Below are 27,830 nucleotides of genomic sequence, written 5' to 3' on the forward strand. Positions count from 1 at the left end.
AACCCCGCCCCCCCCCCCCAAACACACACATACACACACATTACTAGACATGAGCAAAGACTAAAAAAATTTTTTAGACGAAATGAACGGAAACTAAAAATGTTTTCACTAGTTTTGTCAAACAAAACAAATTTTTATGTTATCTTGGGTTTGGCCACCAGCACATTCTGCGCATGCGCTCTGCCATCTTGGAGGCAGGGCGCATGAGGTCACATACCGCAGATCTGTTGGGGGCACCATTTTCTGTTCTTGCCTTGGGCGCAAAAGGAGCTAACTATGGCTCTGCACTGAATTATGGCCACAGTAAATCTGTACTGAACGATATTTGGATGTTGCCATTGTTGGCTTCCTTCTGAAAGCTATGCACTTGTCTATCCTCCTGTTCCTCTGACTTTAATACTTTGGGGGCTATTTATAAATAATTCACAGAACCATGCATCCTGAGAATCTCTGTGAATGTTCCTTCTGTTTATTAGTATTTTTTTTTTCTCAGGTCGAATGTAACATTCGGAAGATACTGCATTATGGTCACTAGATGGAGCTGAGGAGCATAGGGAAGAAATATTTACTTTGTGTACTCCATAGCTTCATCTAGTGGTCATAATGTGGTATTTTCCGAATGTTACATTCAACATGAAAAGAAAATATATTAAGAACATTCATTTTTGCCTCTATTAATTTGCCTCCATGAGTTTAAAATAAAGTCAGAACTTCTGACTTGCATGTTTGTTCTGAGTCAGGGACTTTGGCATTATTAAAGTCTTTGGATTAAAAAGACAGCCAAGTAACTAGCACTATCAAGAGATGTCAGTGATAACAGCTTCCGTATCAGCACAGCTTAAATAGCCATTTGTGCGGCATTCTATTCTTTCTCAGTCTGGTATCCTGCAGCTGCATGACACTCATGTTGAAGAGAAGGCAGTCCATCTTCAATACATTTTCGCAAATTTATTTGCAGAGTGGTACTAAACCCGTTCTATCAGCTACTCCCAAGCAACTTGTCACCCTGTGGGACATAACAATGTACAATCCAATTTAGAGTTTCATGCATGAAATGCAAAATTCCATTTTTATCTCAACAAACTTCTTAGGAAACACTTGTAGCAAAAGATAAGGAGAATGGTCTGTATAAATTACTGCAATAATAAAAGAACATTTCAGATATGTTTCAAAAGCATTCTGCTCAATATCCGTTTTATCACAGCTGTGAATAAAATGAGCAGAGAGCAAATGGAAAGCAGTTTCTGTTTCTCAGTCGGTATCTGTGCTCTCTCTCCCACACTACTATCTCATTCGTCATTTTAGTTTCATCCTTTCCCACTCTAGATCTTCTGTCAGTTGCTCCTATCTCTTGCTTCACTCTTTACCTCCCAACTTCTGACTCCCTTACCCCCATTGTCTTCTCCCTTAATCTCTTGTCTTCTCCCTAACCCCTCTTATCTTCTCTCTAACCCCTCTTGTCTTCTCCCTAACCCCTCTTGTCTTCTCCTTAACCCCTCTTGTCTTCTCCTTAACCCCTCTTGTCTTCTCCCTAACCCCTCTCGTCTTCTCCCTAACCCCTCTTGTCTTCTCCCTAACCCCTCTTGTTTTCTCCTTAACCTCTCTTGTTTTCTCCTTAACCCCTCTTGTCTTCTCCTTAACCGCTCTTGTCTTCTCCCTAACCCCTCTTGTCTTCTCCCTAACCCCTCTTGTCTTCTCCCTAACCCCTCTTGTCTTCTCCCTAACCCCTCTTGTTTTCTCCTTAACCTCTCTTGTTTTCTCCTTAACCCCTCTTGTCTTCTCCTTAACCCCTCTTGTCTTCTCCCTAAGCCCTCTTGTCTTCTCCTTAACCCCTCTTGTCTTCTCCCTAACCCCTCTCGTCTTCTCCCTAACCCCTCTTGTCTTCTCCCTAACCCCTCTTGTTTTCTCCCTAACCCCTCTTGTTTTCTCCCTAACCCCTCTTGTCTTCTCCTTAACCCCTCCTGTCTTATCCTAAACCCCTCTTGTCTTCTCCCTAACTACATTGTCTTCATCCTAACCCCAGTGTCTTCTCCCTAATCTCTCTTGTCTTCTCCCTTACCTCCCTTGTCTTCTCGCTAACCCCTCTTGTCTTCTCGCTTACCTCTCTTGTCTTCTCGCTTACCTCTCTTGTCTTCTCACTTACCCCCCTTGTCTTCACCCTTACCCTCTTGTCTTCTTCCTAATCCCTCTTGTCTTCACCCTAATCCCCTCGTCTTTTCCCTGACCCCCTTGTCTTCTCCCCGTTATCTTCCTTTTCCTTGTCTCTCCATTTTTTTAACTAGATTTTTTTTTTTTTGCATCATATGCACCAGATTTGTTCCTGGAGGGAGATGAGGTGAGTATACTGTGGAAAGGGGATTGTCCTCCCTTGTTCATACAGGCAGCAGTCTTCACTGCCTCTCTGAAAAGTGATCCGCAGTCAATTGCTTTTCACAGGGTGGTAGAGCAGTGGCTGGCGTTCAAGAGGCAATACTGCCTCCTTCTGAATTAGGTTTTTTTCTGGTTTTCTATTGCAATGCCACAACCACGTGCCCATGTGGTTGTGACACGATTCCCTTGATTGCAATGGTTGTGTTTGGCAAGCGCCACAGCCTGCCAAATGCAGCAACACACAGATGTGAACCCATTGTTTACTTTGGTGCACTGCATTGTGTTGCCATGTATAGCTGCCATACCCCAACGCACGTTAACACGCAACAATGCACATTAATAGATGTGCAGTAATGCGGTAATGGATGTTAAACAGGGCTTAATTTAGGCAAGGTCACGTTTAAGGCCTCATTCAAGCAGTATGGCTGTGCACGTCTGTGCAGAGATCTGTGCCCGGGAGGGACAGATGCTGCGTGTAGCCACGTGCCTGAACATCTCTATGACAGGATGCGGCTGCAAACAGCTACACACCGACCTGAACTGGCACATTGATACAGACACAGATGCATGCCCTCGGACATAGAATGCCATGTCACATAAACAATACTCCTACTGGTATCAACTTGCCAATTAAAGGATTGCTAACAAACCACTTACCTGTTTTTATGGCGTTTTTCCCTCGCTAGCTGGACCAGTGAAATGTCATTAGCTAGTGCAAGTAGAACCCTCCCCGGACTGATTCTGCTGCCAGCAATATGTCCCCAACAGAAGAACTTGCTTTGTGACACTAGCCTAAATGTTAAGTGTCAACTTTCAAGCTTTAAAAGCTATTTTTAAAGAGATGGTTAGGTGTTCATGTAGGAAAGGGTGTGTAATCCCCTATACAACAGCAATTAAATTGGAAGAGGGAGGGGCAACACTCAGATCCAGTCGGGCTCTCTTGCAGTGCACATGTGTTGACAAGCAGCATTCTGACACGAGGAGAGAGCAGACTGATCAGAGAAAGGACCTCATACCACCTTGAAAGTTTTTTCATGTGGAATGGCAAGACTCCTTTTACAAAGCTTAAAGTGACATTAAACCCTCAGATTTGTTAACATATTGGTTTATGTTAAAAAATCTGAGGGTTTAATGTCACTTTAAGTAATAAGAAAGGGAAAGGGTAGCCAGCTGATGTGCCTACTAGAAAGAGCCAGTCCTTACTGTATAGGTTATAATATGATGAAAACCCAATTGTGAGTGTCACTCATTAGGTTGGGCAATGTGGCTCACTTATTACTGTTTATATACTGCCATATTCTTCTCTCCTCTGTCACTCCTTTTATGATTCTCATCTTTACCTCACCTCATTCTTTCCAATTCTCCTTCTACTACCTCCTTTCTTAGTGTGAAGCCTTCTACTGCAGTCTCCTGAGATACTGACATCACATATCCTAGGAGGCATTGGCTTCTCTGTTCACTGCCATCTTCATTCATCCGGCACTGCGCCATCGCGTTGGGGGAGTGGGGTGTTGGCGAGGGGCTATTTTGCGTTTTCAAGTATTTTGTGAACTGTCTTTTTTTTGGGAACCCAAGAAAGGACTGTTACAGAGTATATTGATGTAAGAGAGCCATATTACAGGAAAGAGGGTCTTCTAGTACCTAATCACTTTCTGCCAGCAACCCGAGGGTTGATTGTGCAGGAAACCTTCCGGCGGGAAGCTGTGGCGCCAGAACGGTGATAAGAAGGCGGAGCTACTGACCTGTGCATACGCGAGCAGTCTGCAGGGGAAGACGGCCCACGTGGAGCAGGAGAGATGGAGCAATACAGCTTCATGGAGAGTTCAGTCGTTTCCAAGCCCACCGGACCCAGTGTACATGAGTCGATGGAATGGAGAACTGAGTTCCAGCTTGGCCACATTAACTGACACCGGAGTGAGGATGTCCCTCAGAGGTGAAGTGGCGTTATGCAGTATCAGAGGAACCGAGCACCTGGCCGTTACCTGCGGAAAGTGCGGGAAACTCTCTGCACTCATCAAAGCATGGAGTCGCTGTGACTGCTGTGGAGATTGCGTCACGGAACTCATCGCATCGGACCTACCACCGAGTGTGTACCGGGTGGATTGGGGGAGGCAAAGGAATTGAGCAGACCCGCGGCTGTGAGGTACCTGCCTCAACTTCCATCCACTACCACACCGATGCCGACAACAGTTACAATTCATCTACACAAGGGCAGAATCTGATCGGCCACTCCTGCGGTCGAGGGGCCTTGATCGGACTGCTGAAGAAATTGGATGCACCTGCCAGCTCGTTCGGAGATCCGTGTCTGCAGGAAGGTGAGACCTCTGGGGTTGCTAGTGGTGGGGGATCGGAGATAGGAACATCCCAGCCAGAACCAGAGCCAGAGGGGAACCCCTGTAGTACAGAACAGCTGGAGCGGTACATTAAGGAGGGGGAGACCTCAGAGCTACCTCAGATAGACAGGTCATGGGGAGAGCTAGCGGAAGACGAACTCCCTGAAAAAGTTACAGAACCAGCAGAGGAGGACCGGGTGGATAGTGCCCAGATCATACAAAGTGCCAGGGGACTGGGATTTCATCCGGCCTACTACGAGCGGTGGCTCGAATCTTCGCCACCCCGCACCTATAAACAAGCGGTGGCACACAATGAGGCCCATAAAGACCTAATTGAGAGGGCTCGGGATTCATGTGTCCCGACAGGAAAAGGGGAATGTGGATGAGCTACCGAGACTGTCCAGACTTCAGAGAATTGTGAATAAGAGGGTCACTCTCGAGTATGGATATGAGTACCCCTATGTGCCTAAAGCTGTGATGGAAGAGATAGAAGTCAAGAGAAATGCTTGGTGTGATAACGAGGTTTGGGAGTGCCCAAACCCTGCAGGAATGCAAGTTACACAAAGTTCTGGGAAAAGTTCCTGTGCTGCAGGCAGAGCTGGAGCCTGGGGCGTTACATTTTCAAAGATAAAGTGGTGGTGGTAAAGGCTGGTCGCAAGGATCAAGAATATTCCACTAACATATTTGATTCCAAAGGCAGGATGGTGCAAGTTCCAGATCCACACTTCTACAAGTGAGCATTCTGCCTTCAGTTGCCCTTCACCCTACTGTTTGCTGTTTTTTAAAAAAAATTTCCTGTTGTACATTGACTGGACTCTGCCTAAGTTAGGTGGCAGACAAGTCTGAATTTATCCAATACTGAATGAAGTTACCTCAGTTTGTGATGTGTCACTACTGGATTGTGGAGGGGCTCCTCTGCCTTTGTTACAGCTTGCTGGACCCTTTGGTTAGGCAGATATAGCTCAGGACAGCTTGCGACGGTTGATTTTTTTCGTAACGGGTTTTTTTCTACCAAGAAGAACTCTTGTGTGTAAATGGACTAAATGTATACTGTGGTTTGGCCGCCCATAGCTATATAGTCAGATAGGATGCTATTTCTCTGTTCTGTTTCAGGATTCTAGCAGAGATCTTCGTGATCAAAACCTACAGTCTCTTATTGCAGACATTTATTTGATGCACTAATTTCTTTCACCTCTAGATGGCAGTAGAAGGATGGACTTTAAGTTACTGAATAGTCACCGAATAGTCAAGTATTACAAGCACTACTGTTCAATTGAAATGTGATGAAAATATGTATATCTTGAAAGATCATTCTCAAGCGAATGATATTTCAAGGCTTTGATACTAGAGAATGTGTATATTGCCTGGTATTTGTTTATTCCTCTGTAGGTGATGTAACCCAGAGATCTGCACTTCAAGCAAACTACCTTGCACTATTTGTGAAGTTTGACCTAATTGATTCTATTACTACTAGATAGTCAGTTGTAGGGACCTACTCCTGATACATTTGATATGACCTTGCTCATGTAAGAGTACCTGTCACTGAGCGGCTGATTTGCACGGTGAGAGCTACTATTACACTACTGAGATATTACTTTGACAACCATTGATATGCAACTTAACTGTGAATTTCACAACTGTTATTACCTCTGGCAGTCTGTTTACATGTGTAAAACTACCTGTTGGCAGTTTACCCTTTTTACCCTTCCCCATCCACTTTTGCTGTAGGATGCCCAGCTCTTAGGATTAAGAGCAGTTTTTGTTCCTGGCCTATGAGGACAAGGCCATTTTTAAGTAGGGGGAGAGTGTAGCGCCCTCTAAACTGTCACTACTAAATCTAGAGAATGTCTGGACTGTAACCAGTCTAGATACTGATTATTCAGAGCTCTGCATTCCATAGGTGTCCTTGAGTCTGCTGGATTGATTGCTCCTCTTATTGCTGAGGAAAAGGGAGCCTTGGCATACAGTGAGGGAGGATCCATCCTCAGACTATGACCATGCACCTGACCCTGACCAATCCCTGAGTAGGATGACTCAGAGGCATGGTTGTGGGTAGGTAATAAAGGGTCTGGGGATACTGTGCAGAGGTCTCTTCCCCTCCTAGGGCCTCACCCTAGGAGGTCTGTGTGATGCAAGCAAATGGCCTGGGCCTCAGCACATGGCAGGTGCTGGGGGCCTGGAGGCCTAGGACACCATAGGAACTTTGCTTGGGCCCCATACACGTGGCAGGTGTTGGGTGCCTTGTTCTAAGAGGATACTACTACTAATCTGGAGTGCTCCTTGGCAGTTGCAGATGCTGAGGGCACAGAGATTCCAGACACTGAAGAGGAAAAGACCTGATGGAAGCTGGGCCGGAGGGAGAGTCTTCTTGTTGAGAGGTACCGCAGAGGAGCTGGTGAGAGCGTCCGTCTGGGACCCACAAGAGTGATCCCTCACCCTATTCCAGGTATCGGTTCTAGAAGAAGCCAGCGGTCCTTACCTGAGTCCAGAGATAGCTAACCTTCTCTTTATAAGTTACTGGACCCTCCTGGCTGTTCGCAGTATTGCTAATACTATTGGTCCTTGGGACCAGATCACAGTGCTATCGGCCTTAGCGGTTGCTAGGGGAGAAAGCTGTCCTCTGAAGAATCAGTCAGGGCATCCTACAGATCCTAAACCCTCTCTCTCCTGTTAAATCTGCAAATAAATACCCCAAAAGACCCTGAGACTTGAGTCCATTCTGTCCGTGAGTGTCGCTGTGCTGTTGCAGAACAAAGGGGACCGGTGGCTGGAACAAACAGGTAGGAGAACCCATTTCATACTCAGCTGCTCCTTCGGGAGTGAGTGCTACATATAAAAAATAATATATATTAAAAAAAACAGATGGTGTGTCTAATTTGTTGGAGCCTTTGATGTGATCTTTGTGAAAGAATTTCAGAAGATCAAAAATAAAGGATAGTGGGTATGGGTGAAATCCCTCTTTTAAAAGCAGCTATAGAGGTCAGGGATGTTTTTGTTTTAAAGCTCTTTTACGGCAAATCTATTGGGATAGTTTGAGGTCTCATCTTGACCCAGCCAGCCATGCCATAAGTTGTGAAACTTCATGAACATTTTGCTGCTGCTTGGGATACCAAAGCTTGAAGACAACTTGATCTCTTGGGTAGAAGTCGTTGCTCCTCCGTACATTTAGCTGTGCATTGGCACATGCTCCCTCCTGATCCAACAAGTTGCTGGTTCCTTGACGCTTCTTTTTCCCAGGCCCAAGGTGCGTTCTCTGAGACAGTAGGTTGGACAGGGAGGGAGCCAACAGCCAGTAATCAGGTAAGTGTTTTAGGGTTTTAATTATTTATGACAGCAGCAGGGCAAAATGGTTTATCCAAAGTCAATTTGTAACTTTATGTCTGTTGCCAAGTTTATGTGCTTTAAAGTTGATGGTTAATTCACTTTGACTTGTTGAGTCGGCATTGATGAATGTAGGCTGCACATTACAAGTAATATATGTTCCTGTGTCTTCTAGGAGATATGAAGAGATAGACATGGATAAAGTGACAGCTGCTATGGTACTAACCAGCTTGTCTACAAGTCCTTTGGTTCAGAGCCCTGCCGTTCAACTTACTGGTATGTAGTGTTTACAGAAGGACATATTACTCTCCTAAATTATGTAAAGAGAAATAATAACAAGCAATGTATACATTTCAAACTAGCTAGAAAGATACATGTTGGATGGGGAATTCACAGCCAGTGCAAAAAGGAAAGAAATGACTCGATACCAATAGAGCCAACGATGAGTATGGCCTTATTAGAACCTGCTGATAACAGAGGACTCACTTGCATAGTTTACAAACATGTTGAAACCATATGCAGTGATAAAGGTGCCTTTTGAAGTGTGCTTCCTGCGCTCATCGGTGAGAAAAACAACATCAAAATACACATTAATCACTTACAACTGCACATGTAAACACTTCTATACCACAGCCATTTCAGGTACAAACCTGTGCCAGCAGGCACAGCATTTTATTTTGACAATAGGTGACATTGTATGTTTCACATGGCTGGATAATGATATTTTGCTGGTTTTCAGATGCCCCTGTTTTGTTTCATGCGTCCAAAATATTAACATATTGCTTACTGCCATTTAAAAGGGCGTCATAATGGTTTTGGGTCAATTTTATTTTTAAGTAACACTAAACTTAGGAGTTAAATTTAAAAAATGCATTCAAGTGCCTCAACTATTACCAAAAATGTAGCTTATTTGTGTTTCACTCAGCTGAAGATTCCCAAATCATCTCTGAATTGGTGCTGACACTGTCCTTCGTTCTGGAGGGTGCCTAAGTTTGTTCCCCATGGTCCCTGTGTGTGTTGTAAAGTAGCCACTACTCCAAGCTCGCTGCCATGATGGACAGTAATCTCAAGTTTCAAGGAAGGACAGTGTCAGCACGAATTTAGAGATGATTTGAGGATCTACAGCCGAGTGAAGCACAAGAAAGGTACAGTACAGTATTGTTAATCGTTAAGGTACTTGAATGCATTTTTAAGATTTAACTCCTGAGTTTAGTGTCACTTTAAGTTTTTTCAACAAATATTTTATCTTTTTTTTTTTACTAATCTACCAATATAACACTATACGGAGAACGCAGCAGAACGTTTTCCACTTACCTTTTAGATACTCTGTCTCGATTTTACAAAGTTCAACTTTAATGATTCCTGTTGACATCTCTAACTGCCTCTCTAGTGACCATGTATATATACTGTAAACCTTCTATTGGCAGATGTGACTGGATCATGCAAAGAGACTGGGTGTGCACCTTCCAGCCATGGCAGCAGTGGTTGCTGGAGTTGGAGTAACACAAGTGATCATTCCAATCCATCAACTCCATCACCCCCCTTATTTGCAGACAATTTCAAACACTTCCGAAGTAAAGCTTATCCAGACGACAATGCTGATGACACCGACACCAGCAACCTACTTTTTGAAGATCCTGTCCCAAGAAAAAGAAAGGTCAGCCTAACTGTGTCATGTTTTAATTAATTATTTTTTAAATAAAATGTCAAAATAAATCCGTAACTCTTCACAGAGCTCTTTACAGAGCCACTGACATCTCTTTCTTCTTATAAAGTAGCGTGGGTTCTTTATAGTAAGAGCTGTGCAAGAGTAGAATAGTGTTACATAGGAGCTTGTTTTAGCCAGTTTAGTAGATTGCTGCTAAAAAAGGGGCTGGATTTGTTTCTAAATGAAGGAACTATAACTGGCTATCAATATTTATAAGAACTAGGGATGCATCTACAGTATTGGTATCGGTGCCGATGCCGAGTATTTGGGCTAGCACTCGTACTTGCCCAAATGCTCTGATACCACCGATACCAAAACTTCAGGTCAGAGGGAGATTACCTTTGAGTGGCAGTGCCGCGAGGGAACATGGAGCCAGCATCCCGGCCAAGACTCTACAAACCTGAGCTCCAGACCTCTGAGATTTACCAATCTCTGAAGAATCTGAACATCCAGTTTTCCCCATATGAAACAAGCACCCCAGAGCCCCTCAACCTGCATGGGAGAGAAACTGTATGAAAAATAGACACACTGGCTAATAATACTAAAACTAAATACTAAAACTATTACTGTGTAAGGGATATTACACTTACAAAGTGACATTGTCAGTGCCCTGTCATAGTAGAAAATTGGTTTTGTGTCACCCAGTTTCTAACCCATGCAGGTTGAGGGGCTCTGGGATGCTTGTTTCATATGGGGACAAAATGGATGTTCAGGTTCTTCAGGGATTGGTAAATCCTGGATTGGGTTCTAAAGCTCAGAGGTCTAGAGCTCAGAGGTTTGTAGAGTCTTGGGTGGGATGAAGCCTTCAATCCTAGGTCCACATTTTGTTGAGAACCAGCATGCTGATTTTTGCAGGTGTGCACACCCCTTTCAGTGTAGATGCTGGCAATGGTTCTGGGCTTCACCCAGGGAGGATGTTAGGGTTAGGAGGTCTCTGCCCAGGAGTTGCCAGTGCAGCAAGGAGCTGCAAGATGTGTACAGAGTGTGCATTGCAAGTGATCAGAAAACTTGTGTGACAACAGTCAAGGGCCTGATGATTAGGGCCCCAGCAGCAATGCTGCAAGAGCAAGTCAGGAGCATTTGTTTTGTGTGAGATGCTAAAAAAAACCCTGCAAAGGTAAACGTTTGCGTGACCTGAACATTATTTTATTAAAATTGGGCAAAGGAAGCCCTGAAATAGATTTTACGTGTAGATGCATCCTTAAAGTGCTTACCTTTTAAACCCAATTTAAACAATATATATTATATGTATTATTATTTAATATTGCAAATATCTTTTTTGATAGTGTTCTTCATTAACCTACAACAGAAAGTCCGTGTAATGACTAAAGTAGATCTGTGGGCAAAACCTCCTTTTTTCTTTTTTTTTGCATTCTCTTTCTTTTGTGGGGATATTTTCCTTCACTTCCTGTCTTGCCATGCATTAAGAAAAATCTTTCCAACTTGGATACAGAGAGAAAACCACTCTTTGCTGCACATAATCATTTTTTTCTTTCATATACAACAATTTGTAGTGTAGCTGTGCTGAGCCTTTCGTTGGCATTTGAAATCTTTACATGAAAGGACTGTACAAGGATGAGAAGTATAGGTGGTGATAGGTGACTGAGCCTAAAATGTGACAGTCAGAAGTGTTGTGTGCCATCATTATTCCGATCCTAAAAACTTGTAATTCTCAGAGCCTTCCCCAATAATTCTACTTTTCTGAAATGTGAAATCTCAAGGTCGATTTGATGAAGCACAATCCATATATCATTTCAAGATCACCCTATCTTCCACACTGGTGTCAGTGCACGTTGCTTTATGAGTTGAATGCTCTTTAATGTATGTACGGGTGTTATATGTCACGCTGTATTGCCTGTGGAATGCTAATGTGATCTTTTTACTATGCCATCACACATTGTTCTTGACAAACGTAGCCTGGTTTGTGCACTATATTTGGAATTCAATTATTGTAAAAAATAAATTGTTCTGCAAGTCACTAGATATGTACAATTCTCAACTGCACATGTAGTAGTTCTCTCAGCCCTGCAGTACACAACTGCTGTCCAAATTCCAACAGTATTTCCCCCACATCAAAAATGTTCATAGTAGTCCTTTATGACCAACAGTGCACATAACTGTGTCCTCAGAGGCAGCATTGCAGGGTAGCACCAGGGCCGGCCTTAGGCCTTTAGCCGCCCTGTGCGAGAAAGCTTTACAGCGCCCCTCAGTGGCCACAACCTTTAGTGGCCACACCCCCGTAACCACACCCATTTTCCCCAATATCCGCACCATTTAAAGACTCCTATTTTGTTAAGCCGCAAAGAAACATGTTAAAAAGTATGATAAAAATAAAACTTTTATTCAGGTGCCCTGCCTCTAGAACACGCCAATGGCAGAATACAAAATAGCATATAAATGTGTTTTGTTTGATGAAACAAATGAAAACTTTTTTAGTACCCTGGGTAGCACCACATGCCAGCTGTATATTTACTACATGCCAAGTCTTAATGCAATGCAAATTGAGGCAATGATGTGAAAATTGCAAAAACTCTTAAGCTGGCCATACACCTATAGATTTTCTATAGATTTTTTTCTATCAGCCTATGGTCAGATGGAAAAAGTGCAACAAATTCTCCATCAACGCTAAACTGTGTGGATGGAGGAATCTTCCACTGGGCCAAGCTTCAGTATCTTGCTAGTCGGCCCCGCTGGCTGTCAAAATACCTGAACAATGCCTGCATCCAATCAGATTGTTCAGGTATTTTTACAACCAGCGGGGCCGACTAGCAAAATACTGAAGCTTGGCCACTCAGGAGATTCCTCCATCCACACAGTTTAGCATAGATGAAGGAATCTGTTGCACTTTTTCCATCTGACCATAGGCTGATAGAAAAAAATATATAGAAAATGTGTAGGTGTTTGGTCAGCTTTAGTCACTAATCAGATTTCAGTTGACTCCAGCCAGCCTGTTGAACGTAATCTTCAAGTAGAGATCACTGGACTGATGAGAAAAGGTACCCGGAAATGAAAGAGTGCAGGTGCCATTTGCTGGGGAAGACATCATGACTTCTATTTATACATCAGGAAATGGCTAGAATACAGGAAGCAAGCACAGGAGAGAGGTAAACATATAGGAATGCCATCATACTCTGCCTTACACATTCCTTACCTACAGGTGATTTCTGCTGTGTTTGTTTTGGCCTGTACACATATTTAATGTCTGCCTTGCTTTTACCAACCCATGACTGGCACCTGGTTTATGGTTCCTGCTTGCTGGATTATGCATGCAGTCTGCCTTACTGTTATAGGCCCTACCAAGATCTCTGGGTTACATCTCCTGCCTGATAAACTGCAAGCACTGGCTCTATTGGCGTTATTGAATCTTGCCTGATAGCACTTTATTTCTTCCTGCTGAATTGTGCTTGCTGTCTTCTTGTTACCTGCCTTCTGAATTGTACATGCCATCTGCCTGTCTGTGATCAACATTGTCTGGTCTACGTTACCTGCCTTCCATATTGTATAAACTGGCTACCCTACTGGTACTGATCAGGGCTCTGTGGGGGCCAAACCATCACTTCCAGGACTCCTTGTTCTTCTTGACGCTGAAGATAGTTCTTACTGACATTGGCTATATGTTTGGGGTCGTTCTCCTACTACAGAATACATTTTGGGCCAATCGCATGCCTCTCTAATGGTATTTCATGATGGATAAGTATCTGTTTCTATGCATAGTCAAGTCGCCTAGCCTTGTTTCCATGTCGGAGGTATGACTTTTTGGTCACAATTCTTCCATGAAGTCCACTTCTAGCCAGACTTCTCCGGACAGTAGATGGGTGTACCAGGGTCCCACTGGTTTCCACCAGTTCTGTGTTGATGGCACTGCTGGACATCTTCTGATGTCAAAGGAAGTAAGCATGATGTGTCTTTCTTCTGCTGCATTAAGTTTTCTTGGGCGACCAATGTGTCTACGGTCCTCAAGGGTGTCCATTTCTTTGTGCTTTTTCAAAAGAGCTTGAACAGCACATCTTGAAACCCCAGTCTGTTTTAAAATCTTTGCCTGGGAGAGACTTTGCAGATGCAGTAGAACTACATTTTGTCTTGTTGCTGTTCTCAGTCTTGCCATGGTGTGTGACATGTGACATGAAACTGTCTTCCACAACCTCACCTTAGTAGCAGAGTTTGGCTCTTCCTCATCCAGTGTTAAGCCTCCTACACAGCTGTTTCTTTTCCAGTTAATGATTGTGTTTCAACCTACCTATGAAATTGATGATCAGGGATAGGCACGGACCAAGGCTGTGGCGGACATTTTCCCACGTACAGCCCTTAGTGAAGGACACCAAGGTATATTTTAAACTAGAACCATCAAAAAACGCTCTGGAGGAATTTATCAAAACTGGACCAGACAAAAACTGGAGCAGCTGTGCATGGCAACCAATCAGCTTCTCTCTTCAGTTTGATTTGAAAATGAACAAGTGAAGCTGATTGGTTGCTGTGTACAGCTGCTCCAGATTTTGTCTGCTCCGGTTCTGATAAATCCCCTTCTCTGTCTAGTCTCTGGCCTAGTTCCACAAGTACAAAGAAGTTTAAAATAACATTTATATAAAGATTGCTTGTGAGCTCTGCTCCACTCCCACCTTGCTCTCAGTGCTAATTCCCTAAGCTCTGCCCCCCAAAAAAAACCTGTCCTGCATGTGCACAGCACAGGAAGGTACCAACTGTACAGGGGGGCGGGCCCGGACCGTACCAAATTCTGTACTGTTCGCCGTGGCGGACCCTGTAAGAGCCAATCACGGACAACGGTATCCGTGTACGGACACCTTGCCGATCCCTGTTGATGATCATTAGCATCTGCTTGGTATAATTGGTTAATCATCAAATCACCTGACTTTGTGCAAGTGTAAGAATTGATACTGAATTTGAAGCCAGAGGGTTGCCACACCAAATATTGATTTGATTTATATTTTTCTTCTGTTCACTCACTTTGCAGTTTGTAAATTGATAAAAATAAACAATAAAAATATATATTATTGAAAGAATTCTTACTTTACAGCATTTTTTCACAGCTGCCTAAAACTTTTGCACAGTCCTGTATATTATACATATTAATACACTCACATATACCTATAGCACAACTGCACAAACTATATGATGTATGGCTGCAGACAACTAGCTAAACATTAAATCTGATGATGCAATGTCATTTTAAGTTAGTCATTGGCTGCATAACATTATTATTACATGTGTCTGTTGTCAGACCTGCTCACACCAACATAAGTTTGCTACACATTACATCAATCACTTTGATGGACAGATTCTTTCTGCAGGATGACCTGTTTTCTATCATCTATCATTGTTGAATTATACATATTTTGTATGTAGGTAATAAGAAACTACAGTTTCATACAGCATAGAACTGAATGTAAAGTAATCTCTAGATTTTTACAAAATTGTTGCAATTAAAAGTGATTGTTATTCTGGTTGAACTTGATGGACTTGTGCCAATTTTCCGTCATCAGATATCATATTTCAGAAATTATCAGTTCATATATTGGTTATTGTTGGCAATATCTGTTACTATACACTATACAGTTTGCAGCTAATCAAGTCCACGAGACTTATTTATAATGAATTTGAGTATTTGAACTACAATGTTGCTCTTAAAAATGACATTTAAATACAAATCAAGAAAATTATGTATTTTAACTCAGTTATGTTGCAGTATAATGTGTTCCTTAATGATACTATTAATCAAACTGAATACCTACACCTATGTGTCTTAATTTTCCTGAAATTTTTGGGCAGATGGGTTGTCATGTGTTGACACGCACTGTCATTACCATCAAAAGCCTATAAGGTGTGACGCCATAGCAAAAAAGAACACATGTGCATTAGCACCATTATAAACAATGGCAGAGTTGTGCACATGCATCAATGGCTATTTAAACACATAGGTGTAAATGGGCCCCAAAGCTTTTTTGTAGTTTCAACTGTTCATCCATTTGTACACAATAATTAGAATATGCCCTGTTTATTCATAGAACTCAATGAAAGTAATGTTCAAATGTCTGTGGAAGAAGTGTGGGAAAATTCTAAGCACTGCTGCTGGGATCAAGAAGCACATTCGGACCATTCACCTGGGGTAACCAACTTTAACACTTGCTGTATTCTGTGGACTCAATCAGCTATGACTTATCTGGTATTTGCTATAATGATCATTCTTTTTAGCTGTGTAACTGTTAATTGAAGATCTCACCTTTACAGTCAGTAGGAGATCGCACTGGTAATACCAAGAGAAGGAGCAGGACAGAAACCAAACAAATCAGTCTATGAACCTAATGTTTCCATTAACAGGTGCAAGCTAATGGAAGATGTTCACACGGCTAAGGTGATTGTAGCCCATTAGTGCTCTTATGTGCTGCTCTCACCTGATAATGAGAGTGAATCTCTGGAAAACTTGTCTTGAAAAATGTACAGATATAAATTATTACCCACTGTACCTAGATTTCCTACTGACTCAACTAAAATGTTCATTTCTTTTACCAGATCACATTGATGATATTTATATAGAGTGCACCTAATAACAGATGCTGTGTGTGTATAGATATATATATATATCTTTTAATTTGCTATTGCCGTGATTTAAAGCAGGCTAGATAGATTAAAGTAACTGTTGCTGGATGAAAACTTTTTTTAAAAGGGCTCCCTGTAAAGAAAAGAGTTAATACCTGTCCTATAGCCTACAGCACCGATGTGCTGTACTCTCTTGAAGAAATACAGTGGCTGTGGTTCTATTCACTGGACCCTAGATTGCTACCGTGTGCTAGAGTGACATAGATGCTATCAGATGAAACCACTTAATGCATTGGGGGACCTCTGCTCTATACATACTGTTTTCTGAATCTGCATTGTATTCAGAGGTATTCAGGCAATGCCGCTGATTACTGTTACTACTCATGTCTTTTTTTCCATACACCCACTTGAACTTTGTTTCTGTCTTCAGCCGCAGTGGAGAATCTGATGACTGTGATGGTGAAGAGGACTTTTATTACACAGAGATCAGACTGAACAATGACTCTGGCACCGAAGGGCTCTACAACGTGTCTGCTGTATCTCCAACCAATGCATCGGCTCCGTCTACAATAATCCTTCCCAGTGCTGGAAGTTGTGAAACAATCTGTACCAAGACAGAGACCAAGCTAAATACCCGTCTGAGTAGATCAGCTCCAAACACCTACTACTTGATGAACTCAGATCATGCTTATCAGGTAAACCATCAACATCAACGTAAGTTCATCTCTGTAAAGAAAAATGAATAGAGCCTACGATCATAGTAAGGTTCGTAGAGCTGATAAAAGTTTATAGTGAAAATCAGGTTTGGACATGTTAATGATCTGCCACATTTATCTGCCGTGTTGGAAAGACTCTTTCTTGTCATGTGTAACTGGGACAGTGCTTTTTCTCCTGCCCTAATACCTTGGGGGAAAAGGGTGTCTCATGAAGGGTTTTCTATGTATAAACAGTGAGAGGAGTTTAAAAAAAAAAAGCAGAATGGTGCCAAAATATGGATAAATAACCTGGTGTTAAGAGTTGTACTGCATCTGGAATAATTTAAAGTGTGTAGCATTTAGGGATTTGCTTTAAATGTAGCAACCAAAGACATTTAATATGATGTTTTTGGTGTGCTTGTGAGTGGTCACATAGACATCCACTATTCTCTATATATGGTGGAAATATTTATCATATTTATCTCCACAAAATATATATATAAGCTGAATCCATTCATTGACAAGTCTTTATTTTTTTGCTCTAAGAGGTCCCATACATTTTTACTTTACCTCATTCTGTTTGACCCTGTACACTGTCCATCATTCATTTTTAATTCCCAGTCCCAGAAGACATGCTTAACAACACTGCACTGAATTCTGGATATGAGCGTTCACCATTACAAGGAAAGACCAAAACTCATCACCACAAAGAAATGGCTTCAAGGGCAGGGAGGACCATGTGTCCTCCCTTTGTTTTGGCTTGAAGCTGAAGACAACTATGAGAATCGGGAAACCATGGAGAAGCTCATCTGCTCAGTCTGAAGGTCGGGAACTGTTGGAAAATGAGTAAGAGAGAGAATTTAGAACAGCAAAAAAAAATCTCCAATTAGTTCTTAGTTGTGACTGGTCTATGGTTTTTGGTTTGGTGTTATATATCTGTTGTGTTGGGTGGGTCTGAAATGGGACAAGATGTCACAAATGAGACTGCATCTGTTCTGTATTGGTCACTTGTCTGTCAATATTTGGAATTGGCTTCCCTGAATGGAGGTAAGTTGTGGGCCACGTCATCATCTTATAATGTTGAAGGTTTGCTCAACAGCCTTCTTACAGCTTAGCAAGAGATCGACAACTTGATAACGGCAAAGCCATAGATGTGCTATTATTATTTTTTTCATGGATGCAACATGGTCAGGAATAGCTTTCATGTCATGATTGCCCAGCTTCAGAACTTTGTATTTAAATCAAAAGATTTAGATGATGTCACTAATATATTTCCAACATAACACCATTAGCTGTGTTTCATCTTTTGGCCAATCCAAAGTTGAGTACAACCTTTCTACCAAAAACACTGTGGAACTAGTTCTAGAAACTGTTTAATCAAAGCTGTGAGGGGAAAACCAGACACCCGCACATGCCTGCACCCCATCTCAGCTCTCTTGCAGAGTAGCCCAGAATTCCTAAAAAATTGTTTCCTGTAGTTCAGTTATCACCCAAGCTTCTTAGTCGCTGCCCCCACCTCCCTCTTAAAAATTACTATCAGCCTATCGCTGCGATAGACAACCCTACTAGCCAATAGTAATATATAAAGGGCAGGGTGGGAAGGGTCAGTGTGAGTAATCAGAACTCTTAGTTAGTAAATGCACCCTGGGTTTTCAGGGTCCTGGTATGCTCTACAAAGGAGCACTGGTGGTGTTCAGGCACATGGAGGTGGCTTCTATTTACAGTCAGCACCATTTAAGATTTGTTTTTATCCCCCACAGGTCCACAGTATTTATTTGTACCTTTGTAACTTATGCCTGATAGCATAACTATAAAGTCTACTTTTGTTTTCTTTTAGGCTACTCCTTTGGTGAACATTCCAAGCTCAAGGCGAATTAACGTCAACAACTTCAGTGTTTCTCGACCTCTGCCTCAAACTACTTTTAATGGCACCTCAGTGAGTAAACATAAGCGGAACTGATCACATGACTGGTGAAGATCAAAGAAAGATAGTGGAAGCAATGAGGAGGGAATAGAAACAATGAAGAGTAGGACAGTGGAAGACATTCGATATAATGGGTATAGCAAAAAAGCAGTCACACAGGGTTAGATAGTAACCAGAGAAATTAAGTGGTCTCCTGATTCAGCTATAGCCCGTAGCTTTAGGTAACATTTAGCTCATACAGTATATATGGATACATTAATCCTCATCTGCAATTACAGAAGAACTTTAGGTAACATTTTTATTAACCCTTGCAATGGGGCTACACCCCCCACACTGCAAGGATTAAGTGCTTGTTTCTGTCTAGGTACTAAAAAAAGTTATACTCACGCAAACCATACACTGTGTATAGAACATGATGATTTACGGGACCTTAGACCACTGCAGCGGAAGGGGATAGAGGCTCCAGAGACCGGTCTAAGAGCAAGCCAACTCCTAGGATTGGGTGAGTATAACTTTTCTTTTAGCACCTAGACAAAAATAGGCACGTAACCCTTGCAGTGCGGGGGTAGCCCCACTGCAAGGGTTAAGGAAAATTGTGCCCGGAGTTCTTCTATAAACCTTTTTTAGTTTTGGTTAAAGAAGGGTTAGAACCTCAGTTGAAGTTGGGCTTCAACTGTGAACAGAAGTGAAAGATATGAAGGGATGAGCAGAGCATTGGAGACCAAAATGTTTATTACAAAAAGCAGTGGATGCACACACTGGACCCTGTGGGATTGACAAAGGCATTAGATGGTGGCATCTAGAGTGGAGAGGAGAATGAGAGATGAAGGATAGGTAAAAGGGATCTATTTTGTGTTCTGAAAAAACAATAAACAAGAATACTCCATAGAAAGGATAATATATCACCTGTTTCTTCTTCATTGCTGTAATCTGTATTTTTTTTTATACAAAAACTAAACTTTTTATTTAACCAAACACCTTAATAATAAATTTTTTATAACTATACTCATATTACAAGGCTTACCTATGAAAGAAAAATTGACTGGCATTATATAATATAGAACATTCAAAACATCTCTCTTATCAGGTCCTGGTCATGATATCTGCTAGTTCAAATTATTTTCCCTTGAGTTGTAACAGCTTCTGACCTGCTTGGCACAAATGTCATAATAACATAATACCCATACCCAATACCCATTTCAATATATTAATTTGGATTCCATATAGAGAGCATGATTATTTCGTACATACAAAAGAGGAAGTTGAACAAAAATTCTAATTACATTTAGAAGCCTCAGAACAATTTCATACAATCCTTCAGGAGTGGCCCATCTATAGTGCTATTGGCCCCGTTCATAGGTACTGTCTTTTCAGTGCTTAACAATGGCACCATACCCAGTCCAAAAAATTAGGCATGGCTTGGAAATCACATCTTGTGTGCCACAGAAATTGTTTAATTGTTTGGGTAGTTCATGAATGTAATTGTTGACTTTATGGCTAGACAACAGAATTGCTGCTATTCCGACTTCATTATCCTACATTTATTCCTACATTGTGACTACAATTGATCACAGCTGTGGAGCCCTTTGTAGAGACAGAGCAAACCAGCTTAAACAAAGAATCTGGCATTTCAAAATACACTTTATGCTAAAATCTGCTAGTCTGTCCTTTTATTTTATAATGATTGTATACTTGTTTTGTGCATAATTTCTTTCTTTTTGAACTATTAGTATTTATAGACAATACCCAGACACAGGAAATAAGGTAGTCCCACACCCTTTGTGTGAATGGACAACTTCAACATATACACTGAGTGGCCAGATTATTATGACCACCCCATTGGTACTTTGTTGGGCCACGAGTTGACTCCACGAGATGACTTCGTTGGGCCGCCGCGTGACTCCACGAGATGTTGAAAGGTGATGCGAGGAATCTGACATTGCACTGTTGCCCTTCTGTTGTCTTGCACCAGTCTTGCCACTCTCCGTTCTGCCCTAACATTGACTAGTCGCTGACGGCCACAATTCGCACGTTCAGACCCTGATTTTCGGCTGACAGTCCAGTCTTTAAACACTTTAACAACAGCTGCACTAGAACATTTAACGAATTCTGCTGTTTTGCTGATACTCGCTCCATGGCTCCGAGCGCCAACAATCATCCCACGTTCAAAGGTTGTTAAATCGCGTTGTTTATCCGTATCTTCAGAAAAAAATCACTTCTACTGTCGTGGTAAACAACCTGCTTCCCTATTTATAATGGTCTGGCCCTCTGGCAACTTCAGCGCGAAATTATAGCTAATTTGCCTACAAACGTCAGGTGGTCATAATAATCTGGCCACTCAGTGTACAGTGACAGAGAATAGGGGATTGAATTATATTAAATGTTTAGTGGTTTGTAAATTATTTCTTTATTTATATTCCATGGTCAGGACTGAAAAAGTAATAACATTTTTGTTAGAAGCATAATAATATTTTACTGTCAGTATTTAAGCATTCAGGTTAAACTTTAGGCTCCATTTTCATTACTTCCACTCTCACACCTGTATACCCGTTATAGACAAGAGCAATTTGTACATTTCCCCCCAAATAAAATAACAAATTAAATAAAAACTAAAACAAGATTAAATATTAATGACAACAAAAAATAAAGTTAATGGGGGAAGGGGGGAAGAAGGGTTTAATTAGGAATGACTAGGGTTAACTTAAGTTTAATTAGAGGGTGCATAGGAACATATTTAACCCTTCCTTTAATAGTTGCTTTTAAGTGGATTTTACCCCATAACCCAACAACAACAGACACACCTTTTAGAAATGTTTAGTAATGACAATCTACAAACACATACTTCTAGATAATTGCCAGCTTTGTATTCTTTGCACAGCTTATTTCTCTTTTCTTCCTCAGTCTTCTGACAGCGGACATGGGAGATTACTAGATCTTCTATTATGTCCAGATTTCTGGCACATGTAACTAGACATGTGACTAGGACATGTGACCATGCACATCATCTCAGGGGAGGAAAAGACCTTTCCCTGAGATCTCCTCAGATTACAGATGAGATTTCCCAGCAATGCTCTGCTGATGACAAGGCAATCTCAGTGTGCATTGCTTTGGCAATCTTTAAGGATAATTAAAGCCTCAGCTTTTTTTCATATATCTGCTGCCAGCAAGCAGTAGATTTATGCAAAAAGTGTAAACAAAAACTCTTTGAAATGGGTTAATACTTACCTGTGTCTTCCGAAAATGTAAAAATTTTCGGGTGGCCGCAAAGCATCTTGGGGCGGGTGCATGCGCAGTTCAGATTTTTGGCCGGGATGCGAGGAGAGACACCGTGCAGACACCGTGGGGCAGGAAGTGCCAGCAAGCTCAGAGGAGTCAGCGCTGGATCAGAGACCCGCCGCAGCGCTGGAGGGACAGATGAAAAGGACAGGAAAGAAGATCGGATTAAGAAACATAATTAAAGGTAAGTGCTAACACTAACATTGGGGGAGGGAAAATTTTTTTGCCTTTAATGTCACTTTAAGTCATTTTGCACAATCACATAATTTTACACATGACATGTCTATGTTATTATTAATCATCATACATAGAGGGATGCATTCGTAGAATGTGATTTTTGAGTGTAAAGGTCCGCTTTAACTGATGTCACATGTAGATCAAAGGCCATCTGAAAAGAGTAAATACATTGTTGCACTGTATTTATCAATGACACTAGCAGATACTTTCTGCAAGTGTCATTTTATACAGGAGTTGCTATAGCTGCTGTGCTACCGAGCAAGGATGAAAATGACAGCTGGGAATTGCTGATAATAGCAGCAGAGGAGCTTTGATGGGGAAAGAGAACTAGGATGCAGGAGATATGCCCTATGATCTTTGTTGAAGGTTTTTTAGTGCAGATCTCCTACGTTCAAGGTCCAAACCTGGTTAAAGCCTTTAGTCTGATTTCTTGATGAAAGAAGCCTGTTGTTTACATAGCTAAATGACTCATTAGTCTCTCATCCTTTATAGAAGGCTCAGTCCAAGTTTCAGCTTAAGTCAGACAAAAAGTGCCTTAGGGCCGATTCACACCTGCAGCTGCGCTACAACGCATGGCTGCTGATGTGCATTGCAAGACACAGGAGACACAAGACACAGGATCCCAGCCCATTGCTGTTTATTGTTTTGTTGTTAGAACATTATTGAAATGTCACGAGTGACACTTCATTAGGTTATATAGGTACAATGCAGTGCAATGTGGTTGTGCCATGATGCACCCTGCTGGGCTGAAAAAAAAGTTTTGGATGGTGTACTTTTTCAGCGCACAACACTGCAACACGGTGGTGTAAAATGAGCCCGTTTGAAACAGCAAATTTCCTTATCCAGCGTTAGGTCCTTTTCCAGTGCATCTGGTGCAGCTTTAAACCAATCAGATGTGATGTAGTTTCAGGAATCATTTGCCATGTATTAAATATTAAATATTAAAAGTAAAACAAAGACTTCATATATAGTAAAAAAAGAAGAGAGATATACAACAACTTAAAAAGTTATAAACATATAAAATAGATGAAATAAGATTGGCCCAAAACCATTTTCACTTCCCTTTAAATACTGCAGAACAGTTTTGCTTGTAGATAGTCAATTTGTATGTAAAAAAGTCATTTAACATTTTTTTTATACATTCTTTATTTCAATCTTCAATACAGTATAAATGGTGCACAAAAACAACATACAAAATACTTGAAAAACACAGTTACAATCAGTCGTCAGAAAATATACTACCAAAAATGTATGACATGTGAATTCAGAATATAATTCCAAAATATTTGCTATGGGAAAGTAGAAAGTTCCCATCAAATCTCCTATTTGTGCTTTCAGAGCTGCATAGCCAAATCCTAGCCATGATATAAGCTAGGTGAATACTCAGAGAGTAGATTAAAAGGAGTGAGCATAAAACAGGAAGAGGAACCCCTTCCCAAATAAGTATTTTTAGGGTGTGACTCAATAGTCTCCCAACATACTCCCATAGTTTTAAGAAATTTCCCAAGGAAGGAACACACATCCAGATATAAGAAAAACACAAGAAAAAAATGAAGTATAGCAAATGGGAAAGGGAGAATAGAAATACACAGTGTAGAGGGCAGGCAGAAATACACAGTGTAGAGGGAATAAGGGTTGAGCAAGTTCCCCCATCCGGATCCCGGGCCCCCAGAGCACTGCAGTGAGTTAAGTAGAGCTCCCTTTCAACAGCTCATCATATTGCAAGGTAGAAAAGAAGAGAGAAGAAAGAATTCACTCCAATAGAACCAGAACTTGTGTCCCCTTGGAAGAGACTACTAGATCTTCCATACGTTCAATCTCAATCTCATTATTCTTGCTTAGCCAGATCTGAATGGAAGGAGGTTGAGGTTGCCTCCACATCGCAGGTATACAACTATCGGGTGCATTGACAAGGTGTGGCAAGATCGACTTTCTTTGCAAGCGTTTTGGTATAGAGTTGTGGTGTAGTAAAAAGAAGGTTGGGTCTTTACATTGTTGTGAAATGCGCCTCACTTCTTACAAGAAGTGTTGCAGTTCAGGACATGACCAGAAGATATGAGGATATCTGGCACATCTGCAGCTCTAGCATATGTCAGGGAGACTCGGCAGTATGAGGGGCGGGCTTGCGATGACCGCAAAGCTGAACGGGCAGTGTGCGCGTGCGCACAACGGCCCGTTCGGCAATTGTCTCCCGAGCATGCCACAAACCAGCCGAAAATCATAAGATTTTCGGCTGGTTTTCGAACATGCTCCTTAGACAAAAGACGTGCGACCGTACCGTAAAAACGGTCGCACGCCTTCCATACACTGCACGATTCTTGTACGATTACGGGATTTCCCACGAGAATCGTGCAGTGTATGGGCACCTTAAATCTCAGAGTCAACTGGCTGCTAGACTGATCCCTGCAGCCTTGTTCCCCCATCACTCAGGTGGTCTACATTGTATTGGACATGAGGATGCTGAGGGACATTCCGTCGCTGGAGGAGGAGAGAGTCTGCAGAGATTGGTCTAGCAGCCACTGAGGTCCAGGTGAGTATATCTTTATTTTCTTCCATAGATGAAAACAAGTACTTACCCCTTGCAGTGCGGGGGTAGCCCCACTGCAAGGGTTAATATTATTTTTGCCCTTTTGAGTTCTGTTTTAAAGGAGCTCAATACCAGTCTGCTCTGACAAATACCAGAATTGCCAAACTATCAGTCTATGTCTAAAAATACCTAGGAGAGCTTCACATGTTTTAGAAAAGTCTGTATTCTACTCAACAGTTGGCATAATCCTGAAAATAAACCCTTTTCTGTAATATACTGTATCTTAATATTTGTGTTCATTATGTTTTCAGGTCTGTCTTCCGTGCAGTACAAAACCCCAGGAACATACACAACCAGTTCAGATGGTGTTATCTTCCTCTACCAGAACTTCTGCAGTAACAAGGTATGGTACATTTAGCTAAACCACTGCCAGCTTGGAGAGTCAAAATAAGTACAAAATACTTAAAAGAGGACCTGTTCCTTTAAGCTTTTCCTAAAAAAGGAGGGCAAATGATTTGTTACCAGAATTGCCTGTGGCCTCCCTGCAGCTGATCTTTTCCCATTCCTGACTTACCATGCCTTTTCTCTGCACTGTCTGTGTGGAGACAGACATCTTGGTAGAGATACAGGGCTTTGCTGCCTCGTGTAAGAGTTGCCCCCTTGATTAATGGATGACTGGTTGGGGAATGTTGAAGCAGTAACAGGACAGGTGGAGAAAGCACAGATTCACAGAATGAATCAAGCCAGAGCAGGGAGATCCTTGCACTGCATGTCCTCATGTACAATTTTCTCTCCGGCAAGCAGAACAGTGCGCAGCACAGTAGTGACATCATCAAGTCTCACTTTAAATCTTGTGAGAATAGCAGTCACAGGTAGCAGTGCCTTAGATGATCTCACTGGAAATATGCAGCTTTGAGGCTCAAAACACAAGAGGACCTAAGTATAAAAAATAAAATAAAAGACCAAAGGTAGATTTTTCAGGGTGCTTTTTAGACGGAATTAGCACTCCTACTTGTTCCTATAACTTCTAGTTGTTCCCAATAGGTTAGAAAATTTTCACTTTTTTAGTTCAGTCCACATTAGGAATTGTAACAGCAAGGGGGGTGATTTTAGTAGGATGAGTAGGGTAAGATGAAAAAAGATTTAAAAGAGAGTCCAACCAACTGTTTCTCTTAAAATAGACATTTTGGCTTTTATAACTTCCATCAAGTTGACTGATGAATAAGATATTTCATTTTTTAGGAAGAAGAGCTCAAACACATACAGACATGCCAGTTACAATGTTCATGTTTTATTTATTGTGTATCTCTCCCCTGACTTACATTTATATGAGTTATGGATTAGGTCCAGCTGTTCTGAAATAAAAAAAATACCGCCTCCTTGTTCTGTTCAGGAAACCTCGTGGTGAAGGCAAGAAATGCCGTAAAGTGTACGGAATGGAGAATCGGGATAAATGGTGTACAGCCTGCCGCTGGAAGAAGGCCTGTCAGAGGTTTCCTGACTGACTAGATGAAGTGATAAATTCTACCTGTGTAAGACACTCCTGGAGAGCTCAAGTGCTCAGGCTCTTTGATCATGCTCTCCATGAACAGATAAGGAACCATCACCTGGGAAGGAATGGGTTCACACAGAGGTGAAATATTGACTAAAACTAAAGGGATGTTCAATCCATGTTTGCATGATGATGTATGAGCTTAATGCTCACCAGAGTTTTTGAACATTTCCTACATGTATTTGTGATTGTACACGTGTACATCAGTAATGTTATCGGACTCAGAACAGATGCACAACTTTATACATAAACATCGTTATTGACCTTTCCAGATTTGGAGATGACTAGGGCAAAGATGCTTAAAAAGCATAACAAAAATTAGATGAGGATCAGGAAGTGTGTAAAGCACACAAAGGCCTTGTACATCATAACATTTTTCAGAAGAATTGTCTTCGTTGCGATACAGCAACCAGTTCGATTTTAACATGAATGGAAAAATGACGTTTGGAGAAGAAACTTTTGAATCTGAATGCAGTTGGCCAACTCAGAAAGTCCTTTTTGATTACACTTTGATAAATGACGTCCTTGATTATTGTCTAACATCACATATGAACACAGAAGTAATAGGAAACAGGTGGACACACCAGAGTATGCTGAATAATGTGGACACTCACCACATATGGTGGATAGCAGAGATTTTAGCCAACATCTTCCTAATGTGAAGACAGCCATACAGAACACAAGTTTTTCTTCCCAGTGCAATTATTAACCATAATTGTTTTTTTAACTTTTGAGCAAAATCAAGAACTATTTTTGCCTGGGGCCCACCATGATCGGCCCACTATTAGTTAACTGCAGTGTAGACAAGAGAACAGCTGCTATTTTTATAATTTCAGCTCTTTGGGAGTTCCAGAAAGACAAAGGTGACCACGCATGGTTACATGACACTATTACTGTATATGGTGTGTTAGCGCCCAATGAGATCAGGAAGATTGGAAAACGTTGTCTATCCTTCGCTTCATCTCTGCCATTAAACAGATGAATTGCCTGAAACTCGCATTAATATTTAATGGGTAATTAGGCATTGTGCAAAATGCACCGAATAGGGGATGTCTGTCTCAGGTGAAGGAGATCTCTCCATATTTGGCCAGACCCTTTTTATGGAGAATAATCTCCACCATCAGGTAATTGTTTTAAATAAAATAATATAAAATATATCCTGAAAACTATACGTGACCCATGCCATTCCTGTTGCTATCTCATCTAACAGTACCTGCACATAGAAGCCATTGTAAGTTCTCTCTCATGACACTGATCTCTAGAAATCCCTAGAAAGCAGGTACAAAAATAGCTGCGGTTATCCAAAAGAAAAAAAATCTAATTCTAGGCATTTGA

At 41.5% G+C, this 27,830-nt stretch overlaps 1 protein-coding gene across 1 annotated transcript in view; it reads left to right on the plus strand.

The window, feature by feature from the left end:
- ZNF704 (zinc finger protein 704) overlaps positions 1-26,448 on the plus strand; it is a 57,776-nt gene extending 31,328 nt beyond the window's left edge. The window contains exons 4-11 of the mRNA XM_018557539.1: positions 8,200-8,300; positions 9,452-9,681; positions 15,753-15,853; positions 16,715-16,979; positions 18,817-18,915; positions 24,259-24,330; positions 25,272-25,351; positions 26,337-26,448. Coding sequence (XP_018413041.1) covers positions 8,200-8,300; positions 9,452-9,681; positions 15,753-15,853; positions 16,715-16,979; positions 18,817-18,915; positions 24,259-24,330; positions 25,272-25,351; positions 26,337-26,448 — 1,060 coding nt within the window. The remainder of the gene's footprint in view (positions 1-8,199; positions 8,301-9,451; positions 9,682-15,752; positions 15,854-16,714; positions 16,980-18,816; positions 18,916-24,258; positions 24,331-25,271; positions 25,352-26,336) is intronic.
- Positions 26,449-27,830: the final 1,382 nt, after the last annotated feature.

Source organism: Nanorana parkeri, unplaced genomic scaffold, assembly GCF_000935625.1.
Source record: "Nanorana parkeri isolate BGI_ZX_2015 unplaced genomic scaffold, ASM93562v1 scaffold289, whole genome shotgun sequence".
NCBI lineage: Eukaryota > Metazoa > Chordata > Amphibia > Anura > Dicroglossidae > Nanorana > Nanorana parkeri.